We start from the raw sequence: 27,417 nt of genomic DNA, 5'->3' as shown, positions 1-27,417 counted from the left end.
AAAAAAACAAAGAGCTGCCAAGAGGCCTAGGTAAAGCAATAAAAAGTTGGCAATCACAACTTCCCTTAAACAGAGAAATACAATATGTGCATTGTAGGAACAGTAGGCAGCAATCATGTGGAATAATTAATAGTTAGGTCTCAGGCAGAGATTACTAAACCTGATTGAATTCTCCCCTCTGTTAGGGTTTAAGAGAAGTTAAGGAAGGAGAAAAGCAGCTTCTGAACAGGCAAAACCAACAGACAATGGAGCAGCGTAGCCTAGCGGCAACACAGACACTCCACACTCCCAATACTTGGGGCAGCTCAGCTTACTCGGAACCAGGGAAGGCCTCTCCTCCCTCCACCAAACCACCAACAGTCCATCTTTCCATCACGCCTCGCAGTGGCCAAGAGTACAAATCTGCAACCTGCACTCTATTCTGGCCGGAGGGCCACCGGAACTCCTACAATGGTCTGGAGCACAGGAGGCTTTAAAGGAGCAAGGACTAAACACCATCCGCATTTGTAAGGAGGCCTGAATTCTGTCCCTAGATACCAACGCTGTAAGACGTCCTGAAGGACAAGAGTTGAACCTCAAATCATAAGAGCAGTTGTTCAAACCATGGATCCAAAACAGAAACCATCCTAGACTAAATCAGAATCTCACTGAGTGGAGCTGGGCAAGAGTATTTTGGGAAAGAGCCTCTGGTCATGCTGAAGTACGTCCTGGTTAGGAACTACTACTACCTTAGAGCATCTTGAAGGGAAGCTAGAACATTCTCCCAGAAAAGCAACCGCTCTAAGTTGTCACTGCCTCTTCTCTCAAGCTGGCTCAGTGCCTGAAGCATGACAGGTGAGCAGGGCAACAAGGTAGACCAGCATGGCCTTGAGTTTAAGGGGGCCCGGGTTCATACCAGGGGCCTGTGCTCATACCAACAGATGACTCTTTCAACCCTGCTCTTCTGACCCCTCCAATCAGCATTCCTCCATCCATAACAAGGTTGAATGATCTCCTTGTTGGCCGACTAGCAACCTTCCACATTCATTCGGCAAATATTTAATGAATGCCAATCACACTTTAGGTTAGTCAACGTTGGGAATACAACAGAGAACCAGATAGACAGAGTCCCTCCCTCTCAGGGCTAGTGATCCGATCAGAGACAGTAAACAAATGAATAAATAATCTAACTATGTGAAACAGCAATCAGAGTTACACTTGTGACATGATGGGAACCGTAAGGGAGGAGGCTACCTACTTAGATGGTGTCAGATGACTTGTAAGCCAAGGCCAGAGGGGGGCTGAATTCTAAATGGTACTCAAGTTCGTACCCCCAGACTACACGCCCTGCGTAAAACCTTTCTCTTGGTGGAGTTATGAACTGAATGTTTGTGCACCCCTCTGCCCCTCCATTCCTGTGTCGAAGCCCTAATCCCCCACGTGATGTATTAGGAGGTGGGGCCTTTGGGAGGTGATTAGGTTTGGATGAATTAGGGTAGGGTCCTCATGATGGGATTAGTGCTCTTAAGAGAAACCAGAGAGCTTTCTCTTGCTCTCTCCCTGCCCCGTGAAGACACAGCGAGAAGGCATCTGCAACAGGGCTCTTACCAGGAACTGAGCCGGCCCCCTGACTGTGCAACTTCTCAGCCTCCAGAACAGTGAGAAATAAACGTCCCTTGTTTAAAGCCACCCAGTCTATGGTATTTTGTTATAGCAGCAAGAGCAGACTCGAAGACATGGGCTGGTTGGAGTCTGAGATGTGCTTCTAACCAACACAAGACAGCAAACGTGAAGAGACTTAGCAGATACATTTAAAGCCCCCAGTCTGAGATGCCTGGGTGGCTCAGCAGGTTAAGTGTCCGACTTTGGGTCAGGTCATGATCTCACGCATGGCTCATTAGTTTGAGCCCCACGTTGGGCTCTATGCTCACAGCTCAGAGCCTGGAGTTTCCTTTGGATTCTGTGTCTCCCTCTCTCTCTGCCCCTCCTCTGCTCAGGCTCCCTCTGTCTCTCTCTCAAAAATAAACATTAAAAAAAATTTTTTTTTGAGTCCCTAATCTGCTGACTCTGAGTTAATGCAAAGGGAGATTATCCTGCACGGGCCTTAGTCAGGCGAGCGCCTCTCTCCTGCTGGCCTTGAAGAAGTCAACAGCCGGGTAGTGAGCTGTGGAACTAAGGGTCCTGATCCTACTGTTAACCCTAAGGAGCTGCATATTGCCCATAACCTGAACGGGCCTGGAATGACCCTGAGCCCCAGATGAGAAAGCAGCCAAGCCCACGTCCCGAATGCGGCTGTGAGACTCCGAGCACAGGGCACCACCAGGCCTGTGCTCACGGACACTCGGAGAAGACGAATTGCTGGTAATTTGCTACGAGGCACAGAACACTAATACAGAGGGGAAGGACAGCCACGTGAAGAGCAAATGGAAGGATGTCCCGGCAGCAAAGAGCATGTGTGAAGAGAAAAAGGCTGGCATGTTCTACAAGTGTCCCGAAGGCGATTGTGGTCAGAAAGTGTAGGTTCAGAGAGAGGATCCAGGATGAGGTGGCAGGTGGTAGCCAGCAGCCAGATGGTCCTGTCTGCTCCTTGGAAAGCAAACTGGGAAAAGGGAAGGTTGGAACTGGGAGACCAGTTACAGGGTCCTCTTCGAAATGGCGGGGGCTTGGTGGAGGGCAGGAGCAATAGAAATGGACAGAAGAATGTGGATATGAGACACGCAGCAGGCCCTGCTGATACCCCTGTGCTGGGTGCTGAGGGAGACACGGGCTCAAGGCGTGCTCCTGACTGCTCAGACCAGGATGCCACCAAACAACAGAAAACCACATCTGGGGACGAGCCCGAGCACCTCATCTGAGACATATGACACCTGGGAAGCCCGAGGAGATACCAAGTACAAAGCTGGCTATCTCATCCGGAGCTCAGAGGGTAGTTTAGGCTGGAGAAATCAACATGGGCTTTACACCTACACGCAGCCACGACCTCACTTTAACAAACTCTCTGCTCAATCCCTAGAGCCCCAGAACTATGAGAAATAAATATCTGTTGTTTGTAAGCCACCCAGTCTACCGTATTTTGTTATAGCAGCCGAGCTGACAAAGACACAGCAGACATAGGGCTACAACGTACATATGAAGTGAAAAGATACATCCAAGTTTTCCTGTCTCAAATAAAAGTACTTTAGATTTTCTGCACCAGTGCAATAATGCTTAAATTTGGGATGTACTCAGTTGAAAGGCAGTATGATAATCAAACTGTTTTCACTAAAATGGAAGAATTGTTCACATTAAATTATCTTTATTTAAAAAAAAATTTTTTTAATGTTTATTTATTTTTGAGACAGAGAGAGACAGAGCATGAACAGGGGAGGGGCAGAGAGAGAGGGAGACACAGAATCCGAAACGGGCTCCAGGCTCTGAGCTGTCAGCACAGAGCCCAACGCGGGGCTTGAACTCACGGACCGTGAGATCATGACCTGAGCCGAAGTCGGACACTCAACTGACTGAGCCACCCAGGTGCCCCACATTAAATTATCTTTAATAAAATTAAAGATTATTTAGACTACTGATGTGCAATGTGAAAAAATCAGAAACGATGGGTTCAGCAATAAAGGAATAATTAATAATAACTTATGATACATCCACAAGATCATTCTATAGCCATTACAAAAATTATGATTTTGAAGAATATTTTTAAAAACACAAGAATACTGGGGAGCCTGGGTGGCTCAGTTGGTTGAGACTTCGGCTCAGGTCATGATTTTATGGTTCATGGGTTTGAGCCCCGCATCAGGCTCTGTGCTGACAGTACAGAGCCTGGAGCCTGTTTCAGACCCTGTGTCTCCCTCTCTCTCTGCCCCTCCTCTGCTCGTTCTCTGTCTCTCTTTCTCTCTCAAAAGCAAATAAACAATTAAAAAACACACACACACAAGAATGTTAAAAAAACAAATCCCCAAAAAGCGAGAAGAAAGTTTACAATCTATTAAGCGAGAAGCGTACACAGTGATAAAACATGATTCAAAATTTGTAAGACCCTAAGTATGGGTTTCAAAACGTACAGAAATGCTACATTTATGGCACAGAAAACAGACCAAAAGAAGTTACAACAAAGTAGTTAGCAGTGGTTATCGTTGGTGTCGAAATTATAAGTAATTTTCATTTCTGTCACACATTTCTCCATAAAATTTGTTAAGTAGACAAACACTACCTTTGCTGTAGAGAAAAAACATATATTCTTTAAAAAAATGACCCACCGACAGACCCTGGCTTCTTAGTCTTACCCGACCCTTCTCTTTCTTGTGTTCTTGATGAAGAGCTTGAACTCGGGCGGTCCACTTGCTTTCCTATGACACAGTAAAACAACAGTAATTTATGTGCAATAAAATTGACTCAAAATGGAAGCTTCCTTTGTAGCGAGTACCTCTGGAACCCAACTACCTACTTGGTAAAATTTTAGCAAGCATTTTTTAGATTATAGACGCTCAAAAGTGTCTAAATACATTTGCACGTGGTTATCATCTTAAACTCTAAGGCAGGGGTCAGCAAACATTTTCTCTTAAGGGACTAATAGTAAATACTTTAGGCTCTGGGGCCAAAGGACTCAGTCACCACTACCAGCAGTAGGAGAATATCCACTAGATAATACATAAATGGGTGGGCATAGCTGTGTTCCAATAAAATTTTGTTTTCAAAAATAGGTGCTAGTTTGGCAGTTGAAGGAGCTAAAAGGAAACACCAGGGTTTCTTTTTTTTTTTTTTAATGTTTATTTATTTATCTTTAAGAGAGAGAGAGTGCAAGATGGGGAGGGGCAGAGAAAGTGGGAGGGAGACAGAGAATCCGAAGTTGGCTCTGTGCTATCAGCACAAAGCCCAATGCGGGGCTTGAACCCACGAACTGTGAGATCATGACCTGAGCCAAAGTCAGGTACTCAACCGACTGATTCTCCCAGGTGCCCCAAGAAACACCAAGGCTTCTGGTGTTTCTGACAACACAGCTCACAGGAAGGAAACAAAAGAATTTTAGGTGGGACATTGGGATTCATAATTGGTCCTTCAATTCCTGAGCCCAGCTCACGGGGAGCAACTGTCAACAGTTCAATAGAAGACACAATTCGCGGTCCCCTACCACATGCCAGGGGCCTTGCTGGGCTGTCGTGGCCAGCTGGGCGAGGACTGAGGGACACACTCTGCCTTGAATAGGAGGAAAGTGGACCTAACAACAGACAGCCCCCCCCATAATGTGCATGTGAGCAACCTTCTCAGGACCTCTGCTTGAGGGAACTACCCAAATGCAATAGCCCAAAGGTCCAGGAGAACTCTCTAGAAGAGGTGCTGCCTCAGCTGAAGAATTAAGCCGCAGGTCCTGAAGACTGAGAGGTGTGTGACAAAGAAAGCCACAAGGGCAAAAGCAGAACCACAGAATGCTGTCTCCTGGGACCCATGAGCTGTTTGGTGCAGCTGGGAGCGTTGAGGTAAAGCCGAGAACGGTGCGAGATACCACAGGGTCCAGATCCTCAGGGACTCTGGCTGCTGGTTGAGGATTCCAGACTTGGCTCTGTGAAGAATGGGGAGCCGTGGGAGGATAAGACAGGACAGTGATGTGGCCGGCCTGGCTGCACGGTGGAAGGCCAATGGCCGGGGAGATATGTATATATTTTTTAATATAATTTATTGTCAAGTTGGCTAACACACGGTGTGTATGGTGTGCTCCTGGTTGGGGAGGTAGATTCCCGGGGTTCATCGCTTACATACAACACCCAGTGCTCATCCCAACCGGTGCCCTCCTCAATGCCCATCACCCATTTTCTCCTCTCCCCCATCAACCCTCAGTTTGTTCTCTATATTTAACAGTCTCTTATGGTTTGCCTCCCTCTCTGTTTGTAACTATTTTTTCCCCTTCCCTTCCCCTATGGTCTTCTGTTAAGTTTCTCAAGTTCCACACATGAGTGAAAACATGTATCTGTCTTTCTCTGACTGACTTATTTCACTTAGCATAATGCCCTCCACTTCTATCCATGTTGCTGCCAATGGCCAGATTTCATTCTTTCTCATTGCCAAGTCGTATTCCATTGTATATATAAACCACATCTTCTTTATCCATTCATCAGTTGATGGACATTTAGGCTCTTTCCATAACTTGGCTATTGTTGAAAGCGCTGCTATAAACATTGGGGTACACGAGCCCCTATGCATCAGCACTCCGGTATCCTTTGGATAAATTCCTAGTAGTGCTATTGCTGGGTCGTAGGGCAGTTCTATTTTTAATTTTTTGAGGAACCTCCACACTGTTTTCCAGAGCAGCTGCACCAGTTTGCGTTCCCACCGACAATGCAAGAGGGTTCCGTTTCTCCACATCCTCACCAGCATCTGTTGTTTCCTGAGTTGTTAATTTGAGCCACTCTGACTGGTATGAGGTGGTATCTCAGTGTGGTTTTGATTTGTATTTCCCTGATAAGTGATGTTTAGCATCTTTTCATGTGTCTGTTGGCCATCTGGATGTCGTCTTTGGAGAAGTGTCTATTCACGTCTTTTGCCCATGTCTTCACTGGATTATCTGTTTGTCGGGTGTTGAGTTTGGTAAGTTCTTTATAGTTTTTGGATACTAATCCTTTATCCAATATGTCGTTTGCAAATATTTTTTTCAACAAAATCCTAACTTCATAAACTTTAATCTCCATTTGTTTCCTGGTAAAAAGCAATGTTCCCCTGAACCAGGAGGGCGAAAATTGCCAGAATGACAACTGTGCTGATTATGGACACCACTTTCCACACAACTGTAATTCGGTTTCATAAATGAAGAAGACCATCAGTACAGCAATGCAGCCAGATCTTTCAGCTCTAAAAATAAAGTTAGTGCTTCATTATGCCTTTCTAGGGCTTTTGACAGCAGGGACCTACCTCTGAAATACGAAAAATCAACTCTAAGGTAATCCCACACAATTCAAGTTGATACCGTGTTAGCCAAAAATGAAACAGTTTTGCCAACCAGTCTATATCTGCATCTGTTAGTCAATCAACAAGCATCTAATGAACGGCTATGATTAATTATACGTGTATTAGGAGACAAGAAGAAAAGAACTAGCTTCATGGTCACGGGAAGAGACAAACCCTTTTTTTAATAGGAAATGCTTGCTGTAAACTGCTTCAGGAAGAAAAATCAGGCCCCGGCTGCAGTTACTGGCCACTGGCACATACCTGACTATCAAGAAGTTGCATCACATTCTGGAAATCCTGGGGATACTGAGGACGTTCTTCTTTAAACTCACGTGCGTCTTTTAACGTGCCAATATTGGACTTGATCTGCATGTTGGACTTCTGGATTTCTGACAATTGCTATGAAAGAAAATAAATGCAAACTCACTGGTGCAGATGTTTATACTTTCAAAAGACTGAACACAAATAAAATTGGGGAACATGTAGCCACTTTTATTTTCATTTAATTTTTTTTAATGTTTATTTATTATTTTTTTTCAGACAGAGAGAGAGAGAGAGAGAGAGAGAGAGAGCGAGCAGGGGCAGAGGAGGGGCAGAGAGAGGGAGACACAGAATTTGAAGCAGGCTCCAGACTCCACATTGTCAGCACAGAGCCTGACGTGGGGCTCGAACTCAAGGACTGTGAAATCGTGACCTGAGCCGAAGTCGGATGCTTAACTGACTGAGCCACCCGGGAGCCCCAACATGTAGCCACGTTTATTTTTTATTTTTTATTTTTTTAAATTTTTTTTTCAACGTTTTTTATTTATTTTTGGGACAGAGAGAGACAGAGCATGAACGGGGGAGGGGCAGAGAGAGAGGGAGACAGAGAATCGGAAACAGGCTCCAGGCTCCGACCATCAGCCCAGAGCCTGACGCGGGGCTCGAACTCACGGACCGCGAGATCGTGACCTGGCTGAAGTCGGACGCTTAACCGACTGCGCCACCCAGGCGCCCCTGTAGCCACGTTTAAATCCGACTATCCTTACTAGATGCTTGTTGTGCTTTCTCCTTCTCCCACCTACTGGTTTTCCGGTTTTCTTTCTGCTGCTTTCCAGTTTTTCCAACAGCATATGTACGGGGTGATTGCAACAGAAAGGACAACCTAACTTTCTAATCTTATACAATGGGTCTTAAAATTTCTGATGGGCACACAACAGTGTCCAGGAACAGAGGAACTGCGTGCAGCTGGTTCTCATGATTATTTCTTTTTATTTTTTTACTTATTTGTATTCCTAATATAAATACAATTTTTTATGTTTATTTATTTATTTACTTATTTATTTATTTTGAGAGAGGCGGTGAAGGCGGGGGTGGGGGACATGTGCAGGGGAGAGGCAGAGAGAGACAGAGAGATGGAGAATCCCAAGCAGGCTCCGCCCTGTCAGCATGGAGCCCGATGCGGGGCTCGAACTCATGCACTGTGAGATCATAACCTGAGCCGAAACCAAGAGTCAGATGCTTGACTGACTGAGCCAGCCAGGTGCCCAGGTTCTCATGACAATTGAGTGGTGAGGCCACCATCATCCTGCAAATGTATCCGTGAACCCATGAGGGACAACATGTTTTAATTTTACCTATTGCCTGTTATGTTATTCCTAAAGTTAGCAGTGGTAAAAAACCCTCAGAAAAATCACAGAAGGTAATACGTTAACCGAAGAAACAAAAGGGTGGGGAGCATCGCTCCCCCGCTTAAATCTGGGCTGAACACAGCCACTTCTTTTCAAAGAGTACAGTGTGAAATTGGTGGAGGCTGACTTCTCAGCAGAGAAACTTGACCGACACAACCTGAGCCGGGTGATCAAGGTCAACACCAACAACCATTAATCATGAAGAGAGTATTAGCCTTGAGATGATGTGATGAAAACTGTAACTTTATCACTGAGGGTTTCATCCCCCAAACCCGTAAGCCCAGTCTAACCAAGAGAAGACTCCTGGGTGAATTCCAGTAGAGGGGCGTCCTACTGACAGGTAAGGTACTCCTCAAAATTGTCCAGGTCACTGAAAACAAGTCAGAGAAACTGTCTCAGACAAGCTAAGGAGGTGTGACAACTAAATATCATGTGGTATCCTGGAGAGGACCCTGGAGCAGAAAAGTGACGTTAGGTAAAAGCTAAAGAAGTGGAACCACAGTATGGAGATTAATTAATACTAATGTATCAGTATTGGCTCATCAACTGTAACAAATGTACCAGACTAAGTTGTCAGTAAGATGGAAAACTGTACAGGGTAGGAGAGGGGGGTGTTACATGGAATTTTCTGTACTGGATGCTCAATTTTTCTGTAAGCTTAACTATTCTAAAAAATGAAGTCTCTTATAAATAATAATTTTAGGGGCACTTGGATGGCTCAGTCAGTTAAGCATCCAACTCCTGGTTTCCACTCAGTTCATGATCTCTCAGTTCATGAGTTTGAGCCCCGTGTCGGGCTCTGGGCTGGCAGCACGGAGCCCGCTTGGGATTCTCGCTCTCTGCCCTTCCCCCACTCACACTGTTTCTGTCCCTCTCAAAATACATAAATAAACTTAAAAAATAATAATAATTTTAAAAACCATCTATAGCTAAAAATGGGTAAACAACCCACATGTTGTCAACTGATGAACAGACAAATGAAATATGATATTCATGGTTGTTGGCGAGGATGTGGAGAAAGAGGGTCTCTTGCATTGTTGGTGGGAATGCAAGCTGGTGCAGCCACTCCAGAAAACAGTATGGAGGTTCCTCAAAAAGCTAAAAATAGAACTCCCCTACGACCCAGCAATTGCACTACTAGGCATCTATCCATGGGATACAGGTATGCTGTTTCGAAGGGACACATGCACCCCCATGTTTATAGCAGCACTATCAACAATAGTCAAAGTATGGAAAGAGCCCAAATGTCCATCGATGGATGAATGGATAAAGAAAATGTGGTATATATACATACATATACATGTATATATATATGTATATATATGTATATATATATACATATATACATATATATACATATATATACATATATATACACACGTATATGTATGTATATATACACACACATACATACACAATGGAGTATTACTCAGCAATCAAAAAGAATGAAATCTTGCCATCTGCAACTATGTGGATGGAACTGGAGGGTATTATGCTAAGTGAAATTAGTCAGTCAGAGAAAGACAAAAATCATATGACTTCACTCATATGAGGACTTTAAGAGACAAAACAGATGAACATAAAGGAAGGGAAACAAAATAATATAAAAACAGGGAGGAGGACAAAACAGAAGAGACTCATAAATATGGAGAACAAACTGAGGGTTGCTGGAGGGATGGTAGGAGGGGGGATGGGTTAAATGGGTAAGGGGTATTAAGGAATCTACTGAAATCATTGCTTCACTATATACTATTTTGGACGCAAATTTTAAAAAATAAAAAATAAAGTTAAATTAAAAAACAATCTGAAACTCTGCATAAAAAAAAAAGAAAAAGAAGTATGATATTCATGGAATGGAAAATCATGCGGCAACTACAGGAATGAAATAGTGATGTATATATATCCTTACGACGTGGATGAATCCCAGAAACATTATACTAACTGGGAAGCAGCTGCTCACAAAAGATCACATATTGTATGATTCAATTCACACGTAACATCCAGAATAGGCAGATCCACAGAGACAGAAAGCAGATCTGTGGTTGCCAGTGGCTTGGGGGAGGGAGTGCCAACGGGCACAACGTTTCTCGTGGTGATGAAATATTCCAAAACGTGAGGATGGATGCACAACCCTGTGAACATACTAAAAACTACCAAACTGTGCACTCTAAGTGGGTGAATTTTATGGTATAGAAACTATATCTCAATAAAGCCATCTTTTTACCCCCCCACCCCCCAAAAAATGTAGGAGTGGTAAAAAAGCCCTATGTGGGGAAAAGTCCCAATCCACTATTAAAATTATCCCAGGAGCAGGGAGCTGGGGGCAGGATCCTGGATGGAACCTTAGGCAAAAGAACTCTAATTAGCAGCTTATCACAAAGGGAAAAATGAGTACAGCCTTGATGAAGATGTGAGAAGCCAGTCTTAAATTGGTTAGTATCGCAATCCACCAGTGGGTTATACGGCATCCCACTTTGAACCACAGATAGGAGTTCAGGAAAGGTCCCTGGTGCAGGGGTCAAGAAAGAAACCATGGATAGAGAAATTACTGCCTAGGTGTTCTGATGCTTAGAAACAACAACCAAGGAGAGGTGATATGGAATGACTGAACCAACAGGAAGTTGTAGCCCTACAAAAAAAGACACAGTGAACCATCCAAATTTATTCCCTTTCAAGTTTTTATTTGCAAATTACAACTTATAGAAATGTTGAGGGGCACCTGGGTGGTTCAGCTGATTGAGCAACTGACTCTTGATTTCGGCTCAGGTCATGATCTCACAGTTCATGAGATTGAGCCCTGCATTGGGCTCTGCACTGACAGCATGGAGTCTGCTTGAGATTCTCTCTTTCTCCCTCTTTCTCTCTCTGTTCTTCCCCTGCTAGTGCTTGTGCACTCTCTCAAAATAAATAAAAATTAAAAAAAAAATGAAAAAGAAAAGTTGAAAGAATAATATAATGAACACCCATTTGGACCAATTGTTAACATTTTGCCATGTTTGCTTTATAAAGATATGACGGGGCTGGCAAATTTTCTGTAAAGAGCCAGACGGTATTCTGGCTTTGGGAGACACATAAGGCCTTGGTGATAATCACTCACCTGTACGGCTCCAGCACAAAAGCACCACAGACAAAGTGTAAAGGAACACATGTGGTCGTATGCCAATAAAACTTATGGACACAGAAATGTAAACTTCATGTAATTTTTATGTGTTGTGACATATTCTTCTTATGACCTTTTTCAACCATTTAGAAATATTAAAACCTTTCTTGGCTCACTGGCCATACAAAGATGGGTGGTATGTCAGATTCGGTTCACAGGTTGTGGTTTCCCTACCCCTATGCAAGAGTTCAAGGCGCTTTAGAGAAGGCCTTGAGCCATATTCCAAAAATATCTTTCCATTTTAGTTTGTAAAACTTGTTGGCCTCTAGAGGGAGCTCAAGGATCTTGCTTCCTTTCCCCAAGGGTGACCCGGGACTGGGCTGCCCATCCAGCTCAAATCATTCCTTCGCTGGAGGACAGCGATCACTGTCACAGAGGTTAAGGTCCTAGCCCAGCAAGCCATGTCTCTGTCTATGCATGTGACCAGGGCAGTGTGGAACAAGACTGCTCCTATAAGGGATGGAGACTCATTTAGTTACATTCTGCTTGCTCAGAACAGCTGTCCTTCCCACCGACCAGGAAGGGACCTGGCAAAAAAAATTCTACTTCTGTCCTTTGTGGGTTGGCTTTCTTCTTCCACATGGGTGATCTGTGTCAGCCTTTCCGGAAAGTTCCTTTGGAACTTAGAAAGCTTCAGAATTCAGGGAGGAGGCTTATGGCTTATTGGCTATCCTAACTAGCTAAGGAAACAGAGACCCTCTTCTATGATCTGACCAAGGGTACCAAATGTACCAAATGTTCTTTTTTTTTTTTTTTAAGATTTATTTAATCTTTATTTTTTTATTTTATTTTATTTTTTAAATTTTTTAAACCTTTATTGATTTTTGAGACAGAGAGAGAGAGAGAGCATGAACGGCGGAGGTTCAGAGAGAGATGGAGACACAGAATCTGAAACAGGCTCCAGGCTCTGAGCTGTCAGCACAGAGCCGGACGTGGGGCTCGAACTCACGGACTGTGAGATCATGACCTGAGCTGAAGTCAGACACTCAACCGACTGAGCCACCCGGGCGCCCCATAATCTTTAGTTTTTTAGTTAATCCCTATACCCAACATGGGGCTTGAACTCACAGCCTCGAGATTAAGCATTGCATGCTCCACCGACTGAGCCAGCCAGGAGCCCCTCAAATGTACCAAGTGTTCTGCACATGCGTTTGGAGCCAAAGCTCCCACTTTCAAAGAAATGACTTTTCTGACTTGCTCTGTCTTCTGTATGTCTCAAGCTCCCTCAGGACTCTCAAGAAAGGGGCTGTCTGGACCAAGGCACAATAAAGTGATTTCTAGATCCACTGGCCATAATGCCATTCTAATGTTACCTCTCAAGGCAACAATCCTACCAATACTATGAGGAGTACTTGGTTTAATACTTACATATTCTAATGCTGAATTCTTGGAGGTCAATTCTTTAAACTCCTTCATAAACATTTCCTTGACTTTTTCCATTTCATCAACTAGTTTCTCCTTTTCTTCTTCTTTCCATCTATCAAATAACTTCAGAAATTCTTCCTCTTTTGTTTTCTGCATTTCATATTCCTGAAATTATTTGAATGCATGGTTTTAAAAGTTCTATATGAAGCAAAATTTTAAATAAATGACATGTGCAAAATTTTAAATAAATGGACATAGCTCCAGCTAGTATTGAGTGTATCAGTTAGGTGTGCAATAGCACTTCATATAATGGCAACGTCCACAGCGATTTTTCCAAACCAAAAACAGCACATGGCATCCTTTCATCCTTACACCTCTTAAAATACAAACACAGAGGTCCAAAGTCTCAAGAGTTCGGTGATCTATGAACTTGTATAGTAGATATGCAAAAATATGTAAAATGTAAACAACCTTTAAAAGAAAATGTCTATTGAGCAGAACCATTCTCAATACTGTATCAATTTGGATAGAGTAGCCCCATCTCACTCCCAAAACACAAATTCCTATTTATACAAGCTAAATTTATGTCTAGTCAATCAGCCTTTGATTTCTCAATGACCTTCAGGTGTTTTTTTGTTTTTTTTTTTTTAACCTAACTGCAGACTTAACGCAATAAACAAACTTAGTCTGACATATACAGAATACCCAAGAGCAGCAGAACGTACATTCTTGTTAAATGCTCATGGAAGATTCACCAGGAGAGAGCAAATGTTAGGTCACAAAAGAGTCTCAAAAATTTTAATTATTTAAGTTTATTTGTTAATTTTGAGGGAAGGGGGAGAGGCAGAGAGAGAGGGAGAGAGAATTCCAAGCAGGCTCCCCTACTGTCAGCGCAGAGCCCAATGCGGGGCTCAATCTCATGAACCATGAAATCATGACCTGGGCTGAAATCAAGAATAGAATGCTCAACCGACTGAGTCACCCAGGCTCCCCTCTCAATAAATTTTAAAAGATTGAAAGTGTGCTAAGTGTATTTCCCAACCACAGTGGAATGAAGCCAGAAATCAATAACAGAAGAAAATCTGGAAAATTCACAAATACTTAAAAAATTAAACACTGTACTCTTAAGCAACTAATGAGACAAAGAAAAACTCACTAGGGAAATTAGAAAATACTTTGAGATGGATGAAAATTAAAACGTAACATGCCAATAAAAAAAAAAAAAAAAGGAGAAACCAAAGCAGTGCTAAGAGGGAAATTTATAGCTGTAAACGCCTACGTTAAAAAAAGAAAGATGTCAGGAGACAAAGGTTACTTAACAATAACAGAGATCAATTTATCAAGAAGGTATAAGAATTATAAATATTTATGTATCCAACATTGCAGCATCTAAATTTATAAAGCATATACTAACAGAACAAAAAGGAGAAATAAACAGCAACACAGTAATCATAGGGGCCTTTAATACCCACTCTCAACAATGGATAGATTGCCCAGACACAAAGTCAATAAGGAAACCCAGGATTTGAACACTTCATACCAAATGGACCCAATAGACATATAATATCCAACAGATAGTATCCAGCAGAACACACAGTCTGCTTAGCTCATGTGGAACTTTCTCCAGGATAGATCATACATTAGATGCCAAGTCTTAACAAATTCAAGAGGACTGAATTTATATCAAGTATCTTTTCTGACCACAATTGTATGCAACTAGAAATTAGTTAACAGGAAGGGGGAGCCTGGGAGGCTCATTGGGTTAAGTGACAGACCAACTCAGGTCATGATCTCTTGATTCATGAGTTTGAGACCCACATTAGGCTCGGTGCTGAACAGCTTGGAACCTGGAGCTTGCTTTGAATTCTGTCTTTTTCTCTCTCTCTCTGCCCCTCCCCCACTTGTGCTTTCTCTCTTTCTCCCAGAACTAAACATTAAGAAAAAGAAGAAGAAATCAGCAACAGGAGGAAAATGAAAATTTACAAATATGTGGAAAATAAACAATACATTCCTGAACAACCAATGCATCAAAGAAGGAATCAAAAGGGAAGTAAATAAGATCTTGAGATAAACAAAAACGGAAACACAACATACGAAAACATATGGGATATGGCAAAAGCAGTTTTAAGAGGAAAGTTCACAGCTAAAAATGTCTACATTAAGAAAAAAAGAAATATCTCAAGTAAACAATCTAACTTTATGCCTCAAGATCTAGAAAAAAACTAAGCTCAAAGTTAGCAGGAGGAAGGAAATATAAAGATTAGAGCAGAAATAATAAAATAGAGAACAAAAAAACAATGGAAAAGATGAACAATACTAAGAGTTGGAGCTTTTGAAAAGATAAACAAAATTAACAAACTCTTAGCTAGACTAACCAAGAAAAGAAAAAGGACTCAAATAAATTATAAATGAAAGAGGAGACATTACAACGGACACTACAGAATTACAAAAGATTATAATAGCCCACTATGCATATGATTATATGCCAACAAATTGGACCATCTCAAAGAAATGGATAAATTGCTAGAAACATGCAACCTACCAACACTGAATCATGGAAAAACAAAATCTGAACAGACCAGTGAATAAGGAGATTGAATCAGTAATCAAATTCCTCCCAACAAAGAAAAGCCCAGGACCAGATGGCTTCACTGGTGAATTCCACCAAACATTTAAAAGGAATTAATCCCGATCCTTCTCACCATCCCACCGTTTCCGAATTCAGTACCGTACCTTAGAGAACCTGACAGCGTGGGCATGCTGCGCAGCCTCCAGCTGAGACTTGGTGAGCTGCAGCTGCTCCTTCAGCATGTCAATCTCACTCTGGAGCTTATCAGTCTGTGCCTTTTTCTTATACTCTGTTGCAACAGAAATATTTTACTAAAATACCACCTCTACTGAAACCTATCTGAAAACTTACAGGATCTTATTGATATGACAAAGACAAAGGAAAATGCTCCAACTTGGGATATTATTACTTTTTTTGTGCCACATGAGCCAATTTTTGCTCATGAGTGTTTACTCGCAGCCCATCATGTTACTGGGCACTGAATTACTTTCAGCAGATTATTTCGGCCACTGTACTGGATTACCCTCCAGAGACAGTGTGAGAGCCCATTCAGGGAATAATAATGGTGACAAGGAATAATCCCGGGCTCTTCTTTGAGATGCCTGTCTCGGTGAGAGAAGGGAAGCTTTCACGGCAGGTCACTATCTTTCTGGCTCCCACCACATTCTCCTGAGAACCCCATCAGTGCTAAGACAATCAGAGGCTGGCATTCAAGATGCAAACTGGGGCCATAAACTGTTCACAGGGCCAAAAAGAGGTACCAGAAGGTTGTAAAAGGAAGCAACAAGTGAAGGGAAGATACTTATGTACATGTACTTACATGAAGATGTGCACATGACTGAATGGATGTACATGTGTCTGTGAGTGTAGACATGCAAGGTATGAAAGCCAAAGTGGAAAGTCAGAATCTCAAAGATGACCTGAAGAAATAATACTCATTTCAGAGTCTGAAATACTCTCTGAAACGAGTATGAGATAGAATAAGATACTGAAACAGAAGAGAAAGAAGGTCAGTTTCACACGGAAGAATGGTAGATTAATTAAACTATTTAACCTTCCCAATCTCTCCACTATATTGCTAAGTAGTATCAACGGTCCATGACTTCCATGTGGAATTTTATGCCATTCGTATTGTTTATACAAAGCTTAGCTATTTTCCTAAATCAATCTGTTTGTCCGAAATAGGCAGGAATGGAAACAGACTGGCAAAAAAGGGAGGTTTCAGAAAGCAAGTACTTAGTGACAGGTTAGGAGTACGTACATCTAGATAAGAAAACATTAAGATCATAATGAGAATTCCAGTGGGTTACTGGTCTGTAGGCAATCTGCAGAATGCTTTGATCTGCAAGAAGAAATAGACCTGGTACTTTTTATTTTTAAGAATATTTAAGTAACAGGAAATCTAGTTGATAAGCCACCGAACTCCTGCCCTCTCTTGCTTATTTTCCTACTCTAAACTTGGTTAATTCATATCAGCACCCAAATACATCTTTGTATCTCCCACATCAAATGAAACAAAAATTTTCCCTTTGTTTCACATTTTCTTCCAGACAATGCTTCATGTCTCTGCTGTCCTTCCCAGCAAATGTTACTGAAGCAAATGTCTACAACATGACCACTTGCTCACCTGATTGTCAGCTCAGCTCACTCCCCTTGGGCTTTTGTCCACACCAATCCACTGAAGCTGCTATGTCAAGGTCAACAACAGCCATCGTGACAGCAATAACCAATTCTCAGTCTTCATCTTACTCTATCTATGCCTCAGGTACATTCAATAAATTGGTCACTGCCTCCTTCCTGAAACACTTGTTTCCCTTGGTTTCCATGACAACACACTCCCCAGGTCTCCCTCCTGCTTCCATAACTATTTCTCACCCACTAGGCTGCTCCTCCTGAGCTCCTGATGTTGGGAAAGCCTTGAGGCTGGCCCCTAGCCACCTTCTCTTCTCTGTCTAGGTGAGCTCATCCAGCCCAGCTCTGCTAATGACTCCTGGATTTGTATCTCCACCCTGGGCCTCACCGTGACCTCCAGACCCCCTGCATCTCCACTCGCATGGCATTTGTATGTGTGCCTCAGGTTTACCCTGACCAACACACACTCTCATTCTCCTTCCTTCCTCAGCCCACCTCCCACCCCTAGGTCCCCACCTCAGTAGACATCACTGCCACTCACCCAAATGTACAGGACGAAATCCAAGACTGTCTTTCTCTTATCTCTTGTTCTCATGCTAAGTCACACGTCTGTGGGCTCTGTGCAGAACACACGTCCTCTCCATCTTCACTTCTCTGGTCTTCCCTGGTCTCGTCCTGGTCCTGCTGCCACATCACTCACCTGCATTACCCCAGTAGCCTCCTCACTCTTCCACCTGCTTCCACCACCACAGCCCCTATGCTCTTCACCAGCCGCCACCCACATTCCTGACCTGGGCCTTCAATGCCCCACGTGACCTGGCCCCCTCCCTTCCAATGTCCCCACACACTAATGCCTTGCTCGCTCTATTCCACTGATCTTCTGTCTGTTCCTCAAACATGCTGTGCTGCCTGCCCCTCACACCTCCGACACTCAGAGCTCCCCATGTCTGGGATATTCATTCCCCAGCTTTTCCCCGGGCTGGGACCTCCTCATCAATCCAGTGTCTGATCAAATAAGGCCTCCTCCGCGAAGACTTTGCTGACCACCTCCACCCCATTCTTGTTTTATTTTCCGTGTTGCATTTGCCACCGTTTGAGAGGAACCACTCATTTATTTAAGTGTGTTTCCTCTGCCCCTCCTAACAGAATGTAAGACCCCAGAGGGCAGAACTTGGTCTGTTTCGTGTGCGCCCATAGCCCCAGGCCTGGTGCTGTGCATGGCACATAGTAGGCGCTCAATATTTCATGAATGAACAAAGACTATGATACTTTTAGAAGGACTGAGAGATGCACTGGACCATGCCTCACTGAAAACAGAGAAAGGTACCAAAAGGAAAACAGCTCTGTGAAGCTGAGCTCGTGACTTACCAAGGTGAGAATCTTCAGGGTGGCGGCGCTGAATGTGACTTTGTAGAAAAGCTTGGTTCATAAAGGCCTTATCACAAAAATGGCACTGAAAAGGAGACAGCAACAAATCTGAATGTCTGTAACAAGTGCTCTCCCACCTAATTTCAATTAAATTGGGGTACCTAAAGCACCACCTCTTGGGAACGGTCCCCCAAAAGATATCATCCCGGCAAGGGATACTAAAAGCAGGACTAAAAAGACAACTGTAAACCAGGGTGTTCTCTCCAAACTGAGAACAAGGCAGTGACAGCTATCTCCCGACAGCCAGAGTAGCCCATTTGGGTGCCTGCAGGAACCCCTGATGCTGCTCCTGTTCCACAGCTGGTTCCCAGCCTGTCACCAACTTGTTCGAGACACTCCAGCCACGCCAGTCTTCTTTCTGTCCCTCAAGCAGGCCAAATTCAGCCTCTGCAAGAGCTCGAGCCCAGCCTGAACCTTGCCAAGACCTTCCCCCCACTGGCTCCTTCCTGACATTCAGGAGTCATTCCAGGAGCATCTTCCCCACTGGGCACGTCCTCAACAAGACCTTGGCAGATGGCCCTCCTGCCAGTCACTGTCCCACCACACTTACTTTCATCATTGCATGTCTCAACAGTTACTATTTCCACGTTGAGCCACTTCACTTGTTTATTGTTCTCTGCTCAATCCCTCTTGGTTCTAGAATGTCACATTCCTGACAGTGTGGGCTCTTGTCTATCTTATTCATAGCATTATTCCCAGAGCCCAGCATTAATAAATCACTGAACATATACTTAGAAATACTTGGCCTCCTAAAATGAATTTTACTGAAAAAAAAAAACCCCACAAATATTTCTATTTTCCACTTTAACACAGATTCAAATTTTAAGCAAAAATTCCACTTGTTTCATCTATATCTTTGTTCCTGGATTACCCTGAATTAAAGCCTGGATATTATATATTTCATTTGTTAGTATTTCAGAATCCATCTCTAAAAGGACATTTTTTTTCTTAATTTTTTTTAACATTTATTCATTTTTGAGAGACAGAGCATGAGTGGGGGAGGGGCAGAGAGAGGGAGACACAGAATCTGAAGCAGGCTCCAGGCTCTGAGCTGTCAGCACAGAGCCTAAAGCAGGGCTCAAATTCACGAACTGTGAGATCATGACCTGAGCTGAAGTCGGACATTTAACCAACTGAGCCACCCAGGAGCCTCTAAAAGGACATTCTTAGAAAAAAATTTTACAGTTTGTTTTGAATCAGGATCCAAATACGGCCATATCCTGCAACTGCTCATTATGTCTCTCCACTGTCTTCTGGTCTATAGACAGCCCCCGCCCCCCCCATCTCTCTTTTATCTTTGCAATTCTTTTGCTGAAGAAACTAAACACGTGTCCTACAGAGTTTCTTCCAGTTTGGATTTTGCAGTTTCATTTTCATTGTGCTACTAACATGTTCTTCTATTCATGTGCAGTTTTGCCTTACTCCAAATCAGTATAACTGCATCAGAAGTTCAGGGTCTCTTTCCCAGAAAGCCAACATTATGGCATATTTCTTGGCCTTGCATTTCGGGGAGTCTTTAAAGTATCTTTCTAGCCTTCTCTGCTCTTGATGACTGCTCAAGTTTAGTATGTCATGGCCTGCCCACTGGACTCAGATGTCGGTGTGGGCTTTAGGGCCAGGCACAGCACTGGAGAAAGGAAAGGATGAGGCTTTCTGGAAACTGTGACTTTTAATTTCTAAAATCAAAAAATAGATATTTTAACTATTTGAACAATACAGAAAAGCCATGAACTCAGGGTAAGAAGGGGTAGGAAAACCTAAACTGTAATTGACAAATTGCTGGAGGCTCACAGTGGAAGAGTCTAAGAGTTAAAAACTCCAGGGAAGAGGGGAACTTTCCCAACTTGGTAAAGACTAGCTACAACAAACACCTACAGCTAATATCACGCTTGGTGGAAAAACTCAAAGCTTCCCCACTAAGATGAGGTACAAAGCAAGGAAGTCCCTTTTCACTGCTGCTTTTCAACATTGTACTAGAAGTCCTTGCTAATGCAATAAGGCAAGGAAAGGAAGTAACAAATACACAGATTAGGGAGGAAGATACAGAATTTCTTTGTTTGCAGATGACATTAATGTCTTTATAGAAAATCCAAAAGAATTGGCAAAACAAACAAACAAAAACCCACAACAATCCCAGAACTAACAACCAGGTATAGCAAAGTTGTGGGATAGAAGGTTAATATACTAAAGTCAACTGCTTTCCTATATTCCATAATGGAAAGATAGAATTTGAAATTAAAAATAAATCATCCTTTACATTAGCACCCCAAAAATGAATACTTATGTATGAACCCAACAAAATATGTATGAGATCTAGGGGCACCTGGTTGGCTCAGCAGGTTAAATGTCCGACTCTTGATTTTGGCTCAGGTCATGATCTCATGGTTGTGGGATCAAGCCCAGAGTCAGGCTCCATCCTGGGCATGGGACCTGCTTAAGGTTCTCTCTCTCCCTCTCCCTCTGCCCCTTCCCTGCTTGTGTTCTCATATGCATACACACTCTCTCTCAAAAAAATAAAATAAAATAAAACATGTAAAATATCTATAGGAGGGAAACTACAAAGTTCTGAAGAGCAAATCAAAGAACTAAATAAATGAATATCTGTGTTAATGGATAAGAAGACTCAATATTGTCAAAATGTCAATTTTCCCTATGTTGATCTACAGAGTCAATGCAACCCTAATCAAAATCCCAGCAAGTTACTTTGTGGTTAACAACAAACTGATTCTAAAGTTTGTACGAAGAAGCAAAAGTCCTAAAATAGCCAACGAGGTATTGAAGGAGAAGGACAAAGTTGGAGGACTGATGCTACTCAACTTTATGACTTACTATATAAAGCTACAGTAATCAAGACAGTGTGGTATTGTCTAAGGAACAGACAAACAGATCAGTGGAGCAGAAGAGAGAGCCAAGAAATAAACCCATATAAATATCACCACCTGATCTTTGACAAAGGAGCAAAAACAATACAATGGAACAAAGACAGTTTCTTCAACAATGGTACTGGAAAAACTGGACATCCACAAAGAAATGAATGTTGACACAGACTTCACATCCTTTACAAAATTGAACTCAAAGGGATCACCAACCTAAATGTAAAAGGCCAAACTATAAAACTCCTAAAAATAACATAGAAGAAAACCTAGATGATCTCGATGATGCCTTTTTAGATTCAACACCAGAGACACAATCCATGAAAGAAATAATTGAGGGCGCCTGGGTGGCTCAGTTGGTTAAGCAAACAACTTTTCATTTTGGCTCAGGTCATGATCGCATGGTTCATGAGTTCAAGCCCCACACGGGGTTCTGCAATGTCACAGTGTGGAGCCTGCTTGGGATTCTCTCTCTCCCTCCCTCTCTGCCCCTCCCTCATGTGTGCATTTGCTCTCTCTCAAAATAAATAAATAAAAATTTTAAAGAGAAATAACTGATAAACAAGACTTCATTAAAATTCAAAACTTCTGTTCTGCAAAAGACAATGTGAAGAAAATGAGAAAACAAGCCACAGACTGGGAGAAAACATTTGCAAAACACACACAACTGATAAAAGACTGTTACCCAAAATATACAAAGAACTCTTAAAACTCAACAAAAAGAAAACAAACAACTACAAAATAGTCCAAAGACTATAATAGACACTTCACCAAAGAAGATACACAGATGGCAATTAAGCATAGGAAAAGATGCTCCACATAACGTGTCATTAGGGAAATGCAAATTTAAACAATGAGATACCACCCTACACCCATTAGAATCACCAAAATCCAGAGCATTGACATCAGCAAATGCTGGCAAGGAAGTGGAGCAACAGGAACTCTCACCCATTGCTGGTGGGAATGCAAAATGATACAGCCACTTAGATTACCTATGTCCATACAGAAACCTGCACACGTATCAGTTTATAGCAGCATTATTCATAATTGCCAAAGCTTGGAAGCAACCAAGATGTTCTTCAGTAAGTGACCAGATAAATGAGACATGGAAGGACATTAAGTGCATTTTATTAAGTAAAAGAAACCAATCTGAAAAGGCTAAATCCTGAGTGATACCAACTATATGACATTCTGGAAAAGGCAAAATTACAGAGACAGTAAAAAGACCAGTGGTTGCCAGAGGTTGGTTAAGGGTGTGGGGAATGAATTGGGTCACAGCGTTATAAGATGCATATTTTAACCTATGTCTCTCTGACTGCAAAACACATGCTTGTTTTTTTTTTTTTTCCTAATGTTCATTATTTTTGAAAGACAGAGCAGGGGAGGGGCAGAGAGAGGGGGAGACAGAGAATCTGAAGCAGGCTCTGCGCTGACAGCAAAGAGCCCAACGCAGAGCTCAAATTCACAAACCGTGAGATTGTGACCTGAGCTGGTCAGATGCTTAGCCAACTGAGCAACCCAGGCACCCCAAAATGCATGCTTTTTTCTACCCCAACACTATCTCCACTGAAAAACTGCAACCAGGGTCAGAAATTCACTGACATAGATTCCAAAATCTGCCTGTAGTGCTAAAGCATGGACAGGAATCTGAGTCTTCCAGCTGCGAAAACAAAAGTTCTTAAAATGAGTCTAAGTCCTGTTATGATACACTGGTATTTTTTAATTTCATTAAAAAAATAATTTGACAACCCCATCATTGGCACACACTGGCCTTTACACATGGCCATGAGACTTCCCCAGCTTTTGGAGGTCTCCATAAACACAAATTCATGACTGCAGGCTAAAGTCAAATAGCTATTTAAACAAAATCAATTGTCTTCCTATAAATCTTATCATAGGCCAAATATCCTCACATGTCCGAGTTGAAATAATTGTAACATCTTGGGCCCCCAGCTGGCCTATGTGCCAACTATTCTTAGCAGCAGACTTGACTTCCCCTCCCTGAATCACCGCTTCTTACAGCATTATCACTGCAACCCCTGGCCTTCTTCCTGTACCACCGCTATTCACCTCCTAGGAAAGGTGTGAGGCCTTGCAGAGATCCTGAGGAGTCACAGCTCACTACCAAGAAGCCAGGGTGGAAATCAACACCACATGTCAGATGCCATTTGCTGAGACTTCCTTATGCTGCATGTGCATTAGCTCATGGAATTCTCAGAACAGCCCTAAAAGATACCTACTACTAATGTTCTCATTTTCCAGATGAGGAAACTTAGGTCTAGATGTTAACTGACTTGCATGGTGGAATAGTCAGGATTCAAACCCAGACAGTCTAACTCTGGAATTGTCACCCTAAAGGGCTAACACTGCTCAGTCCATCAAGAGACAATGGCAAGGCACCTAAGAGAGCGGAGTGTTATATACCACACTAAGTAGGAATGGTCTGGGCAATCCTACCTCTACATGGTCACACTGGAGCACGCCATACACCCAACACTGTTATTCAGAGACTCTGCTGAGTGGCCAACTTGGCAGGTGTCAGTCATTAAATAAAACGAAGCCCTTACCTTTATTCATGTGTATCATTCAAACTTGAAAATCTTTACTAACACCTATTTCTATAGTAACTAAAAGAATGAAAAAATGTTCATAAACATAAAATTTCTGTATGTTATAGCTGTTAACATATCACTGATTGCTACCAAAGCTAAATTATTTTTAATGTCTAAATAGAACCTATTCTCTTCATTGTTTAATAGATGTATTTATAAAAGGCCATATCAACACTATTTATAAATATGTACCTGGCATTTATGAAACAAATAGCCAATTAGCAACATTAGGTGTCATTTGAGGATTATATCTCAGGGTTGTGTACCCAAGGCTAAACACTAAGCCTTTCTAACAGTATTCTGTCCCAATTGTTCACCTATCTTAAGCACACTTCTCTCAAGGCTCCTGTTGGGTCAGTCCTAAGCACTAATGACCACACCATAATCTGTGCCTACACCCAGTTCTCTGCATTTACTCACGCTGCTAGTACCTAAGTCCACTGAGGCTTTTTTTTCCTCCCAGTAAACTCTACTCCTACCATGGGGCTCGAACTCACAACCCTAAGATCAAGAGTCACATGCTCTACTGACTGAACCTGCCAGGCACCCATTCACTGAGGCCTTTTAATTCATATTTAGCCAAAGTGACTACAATGTAAGGATATGAAATCAGTCTTGTCAGCCTGTTGCTTCTTTGATAACTTTATCAAACATTGTTGATACCCTTTGCATTTTCTCCATCTAATCAATAAAAAAATATATACAACTGATTTCTATTATGCTAAAAAATTACAATATTTATCTTAGCTCAGTATCTAACCTGTAAAAGTTAGAGATTAAACACAGAAAAGCAAGAGGTTTCAATTTTTTTAATACTATTGTTACATTAATAAAATATATTTTATTTTACTTTTTAATGTTTATTTTGAGAGAGAGTACACATGCAAGTGGGGTAGAGACAGAGAGAGGGAGAGAGAGAATCCTAAGCAGACTCCATGCTCAGCACAGAGGCAGCCCCCAGGTTAGATCACTGGGCTAGATCTCATCACTGAGCCAGAAAATCAAGAGCAGGATGCTTAACCGAGACACCCAGGTGCCCCATAAAATATATTTAAAATACTACATGTTCAGGGGTGCCTGGGTGGCTCAGTTGGTTAAGCTTCTGACTTCGGCTCAGGTCACAATCTCACGGTTTGTGGGTTCAAGCCCACAAAGTCAGGCTCTGTGCTGACAACTGGGAGCCTGGACCCTGCTTCAGATTTTGTGTCTCCCTCTCTCTCTGCCCCTCCCCCACTGGCACTCTGTGTGTGTCTCTCAAAAATAAACATTAAAATTTTTTTTTTAAATACCAGTTCAATTAACAAATACTGTTGTTCTATACCATTAATATTGTTACATTAGTCAGTGTTCTTGGTCTTAGGAGATATGCAAACTGAACTACTTAGGAGTCTGGAACTCACTGGCCAAGGGTTCAAAAATAATATGTATATATAGAATGAGAAAATAAAGCAAATGTGGCAAATGTTAACAACTGGAGAATCTGGGTGAGGGGTTTATGAAGTTCTTTGCACTATTCTTACAACTTTTCAGCAAGCTTGAAAATATCTTGAAATAAAAGCCCCACAAATTTAATCATTCCAGATCATCTGGGGCCAGACCTCGACAGCAATTTGTACCCGGTTTATTTCTCATTACATCAATTAGGGGGAGGACACAGTTTCTTAAACAGCCAACGTTTATAAAGACGACTTTCAGCAAAGCACGACAGACAACATTGCTTGTTTAATTATTAATCCTCTGGTTGTCTACAGAAGGTAACGAACCATGTCAGCTGTTGGTTAAAATTACTATTTTGCTTAACTATGTTGTTTCTTCTGATTTACAGTAAAAATCTCACGAAGGGGAAAAAAAGAAAGTCGGTGATCTAGGAAAGGACTCTCAATACCGAGGTGGGAATCGAGGATGTTAAACTGGATTATGAATCGGAATCACAACGCAGCGTCCCACCTGGTAATAGCTGGCTTTGGTCTCGATCATCAGCTGCTGGGTCGAGATTATCTTTTTCCTGCGTTTACACTCTTCCTTGAGTAACTTGATCTCGCCGGCCTGCTTGGTGAGGAGCTTCCTGCTCTGCTCGCCATCGGCCAGGCTCAGGCGCAGCCGCTCTTCCAGGTGGTGCAGCTGCGAGGTGAGGAACTCCTGCGAGTGCAGCAGGTACTCGATGGTGAGCTGCGCCAGGCGGATGAGCTTCAGCAGCACCGGGTCCACCCCCGACTGGCAGTGCGGGCACTTCTCGTCCTCCAGCTTGCAGAAGGTGATGTTCATGATGTTCTCCTGCAGCGTGAGCACGTCCACGGCGCCCGCCACCTTGTCCACGTCGATGGCGCTCAGCCGCCGCCAGTCGACGCTCTCCAGCCGCGGCCGGAACTGGAAGAAGGGCAGGGGGACCGACGCCACGCTGGGGGGGCCACAGGCCATCGTGGCCGCTCCCGCCGCGGCAGCTGCTGCGGGGGCGTCGGGTCCTTCCAGGCCGCTGGCCAGCGGGTAGTAGACGTGCTTCTGAAAGGGCTGCGGGGAGGAGGCAGCGTAGGGGTGGTGAGGGTGCTGGGAGTCCCGGGGAGCCCCGGCCGCCCCCAGTTCCACATCGCCAGGCAGCCCGACCTCCCCGCTCTCACTTACCATGCTTGGAAGCAAACCCGCGGCCTCAGCTGGTATCCGAGGAGGGGGCGGTCCCGTCTACCCGGCCCCGGCCGCCTCCCGGGCCGCCGCCACCCCACCCTTCGGGAGCGGGAGATGGCCGGGTCTCCGGCGGCGGCGGCGGCGGCCTAAGGTCTGGGCGTCCAGGCCGTTGCTATGGCAGCGCCCAGACCCGGACTTAGAGCAAAGGGCGCGCCAGCCCCCGCACAGTCAGCGTGCGCCCAGGGCCCTGCGGGACCAGAGGAGACCTCGTGGGCGAGCCCGTCCACGGAAGAGGGCACTTCCTGAGCGCCAGCTCACCGGGCCACCACCCTCCCTGGCTCTGGGGCTGACCCTCCCTGTCCTTAAGGAGTGGGGAGCCACATCCCCGGGAACTTTCCGTTCCGGCCGCTAGCCTCCGGTTATTCACCCCTGTCCTCACCTTAGATTTTGAGATCAGAAATGCCTATTCATCCTCCTCTTTTACACACAGACTTAAGAAACGTTAAACAACAAAACTATGTAAAATTAAATGGGATGGAGGGGAATTGGCTTCAAAACAGCAGGAAGACACTTTTGGGGC

General features: G+C 43.3%; 1 protein-coding gene across 6 annotated transcripts in view; it reads right to left on the bottom strand.

Moving 5' to 3' along the window:
• Positions 1-27,417, bottom strand: part of DZIP1 (DAZ interacting zinc finger protein 1) — a 55,304-nt gene that overhangs the window by 26,502 nt on the left and 1,385 nt on the right. For 4 of the 6 annotated variants that reach the window (XM_040487225.1, XM_040487228.1, XM_040487226.1 and 1 more), the window contains 7 exons: positions 26,838-27,084; positions 26,166-26,726; positions 18,674-18,758; positions 15,838-15,962; positions 13,108-13,269; positions 7,171-7,308; positions 4,257-4,319 (listed from right to left, as the gene is read on the bottom strand). In XM_040487225.1, the coding sequence (XP_040343159.1) occupies positions 4,257-4,319; positions 7,171-7,308; positions 13,108-13,269; positions 15,838-15,962; positions 18,674-18,758; positions 26,166-26,726; positions 26,838-26,840 (1,137 nt within the window). In that variant the 5' untranslated portion in view covers positions 26,841-27,084. The remainder of the gene's footprint in view (positions 1-4,256; positions 4,320-7,170; positions 7,309-13,107; positions 13,270-15,837; positions 15,963-18,673; positions 18,759-26,165; positions 26,727-26,837; positions 27,085-27,417) is intronic. The other 2 variants (XM_040487230.1, XM_040487229.1) reach the window with 2 other exon arrangements.

This window comes from Herpailurus yagouaroundi, unplaced genomic scaffold (genome assembly GCF_014898765.1).
Source record: "Herpailurus yagouaroundi ecotype Mexico unplaced genomic scaffold, PumYag 164, whole genome shotgun sequence".
In the NCBI taxonomy this organism is placed as follows: Eukaryota; Metazoa; Chordata; class Mammalia; order Carnivora; family Felidae; genus Herpailurus; species Herpailurus yagouaroundi.
Note: the sequence above shows the minus strand (reverse complement) of the source record. Positions and strands in the feature narration are given on the sequence as shown.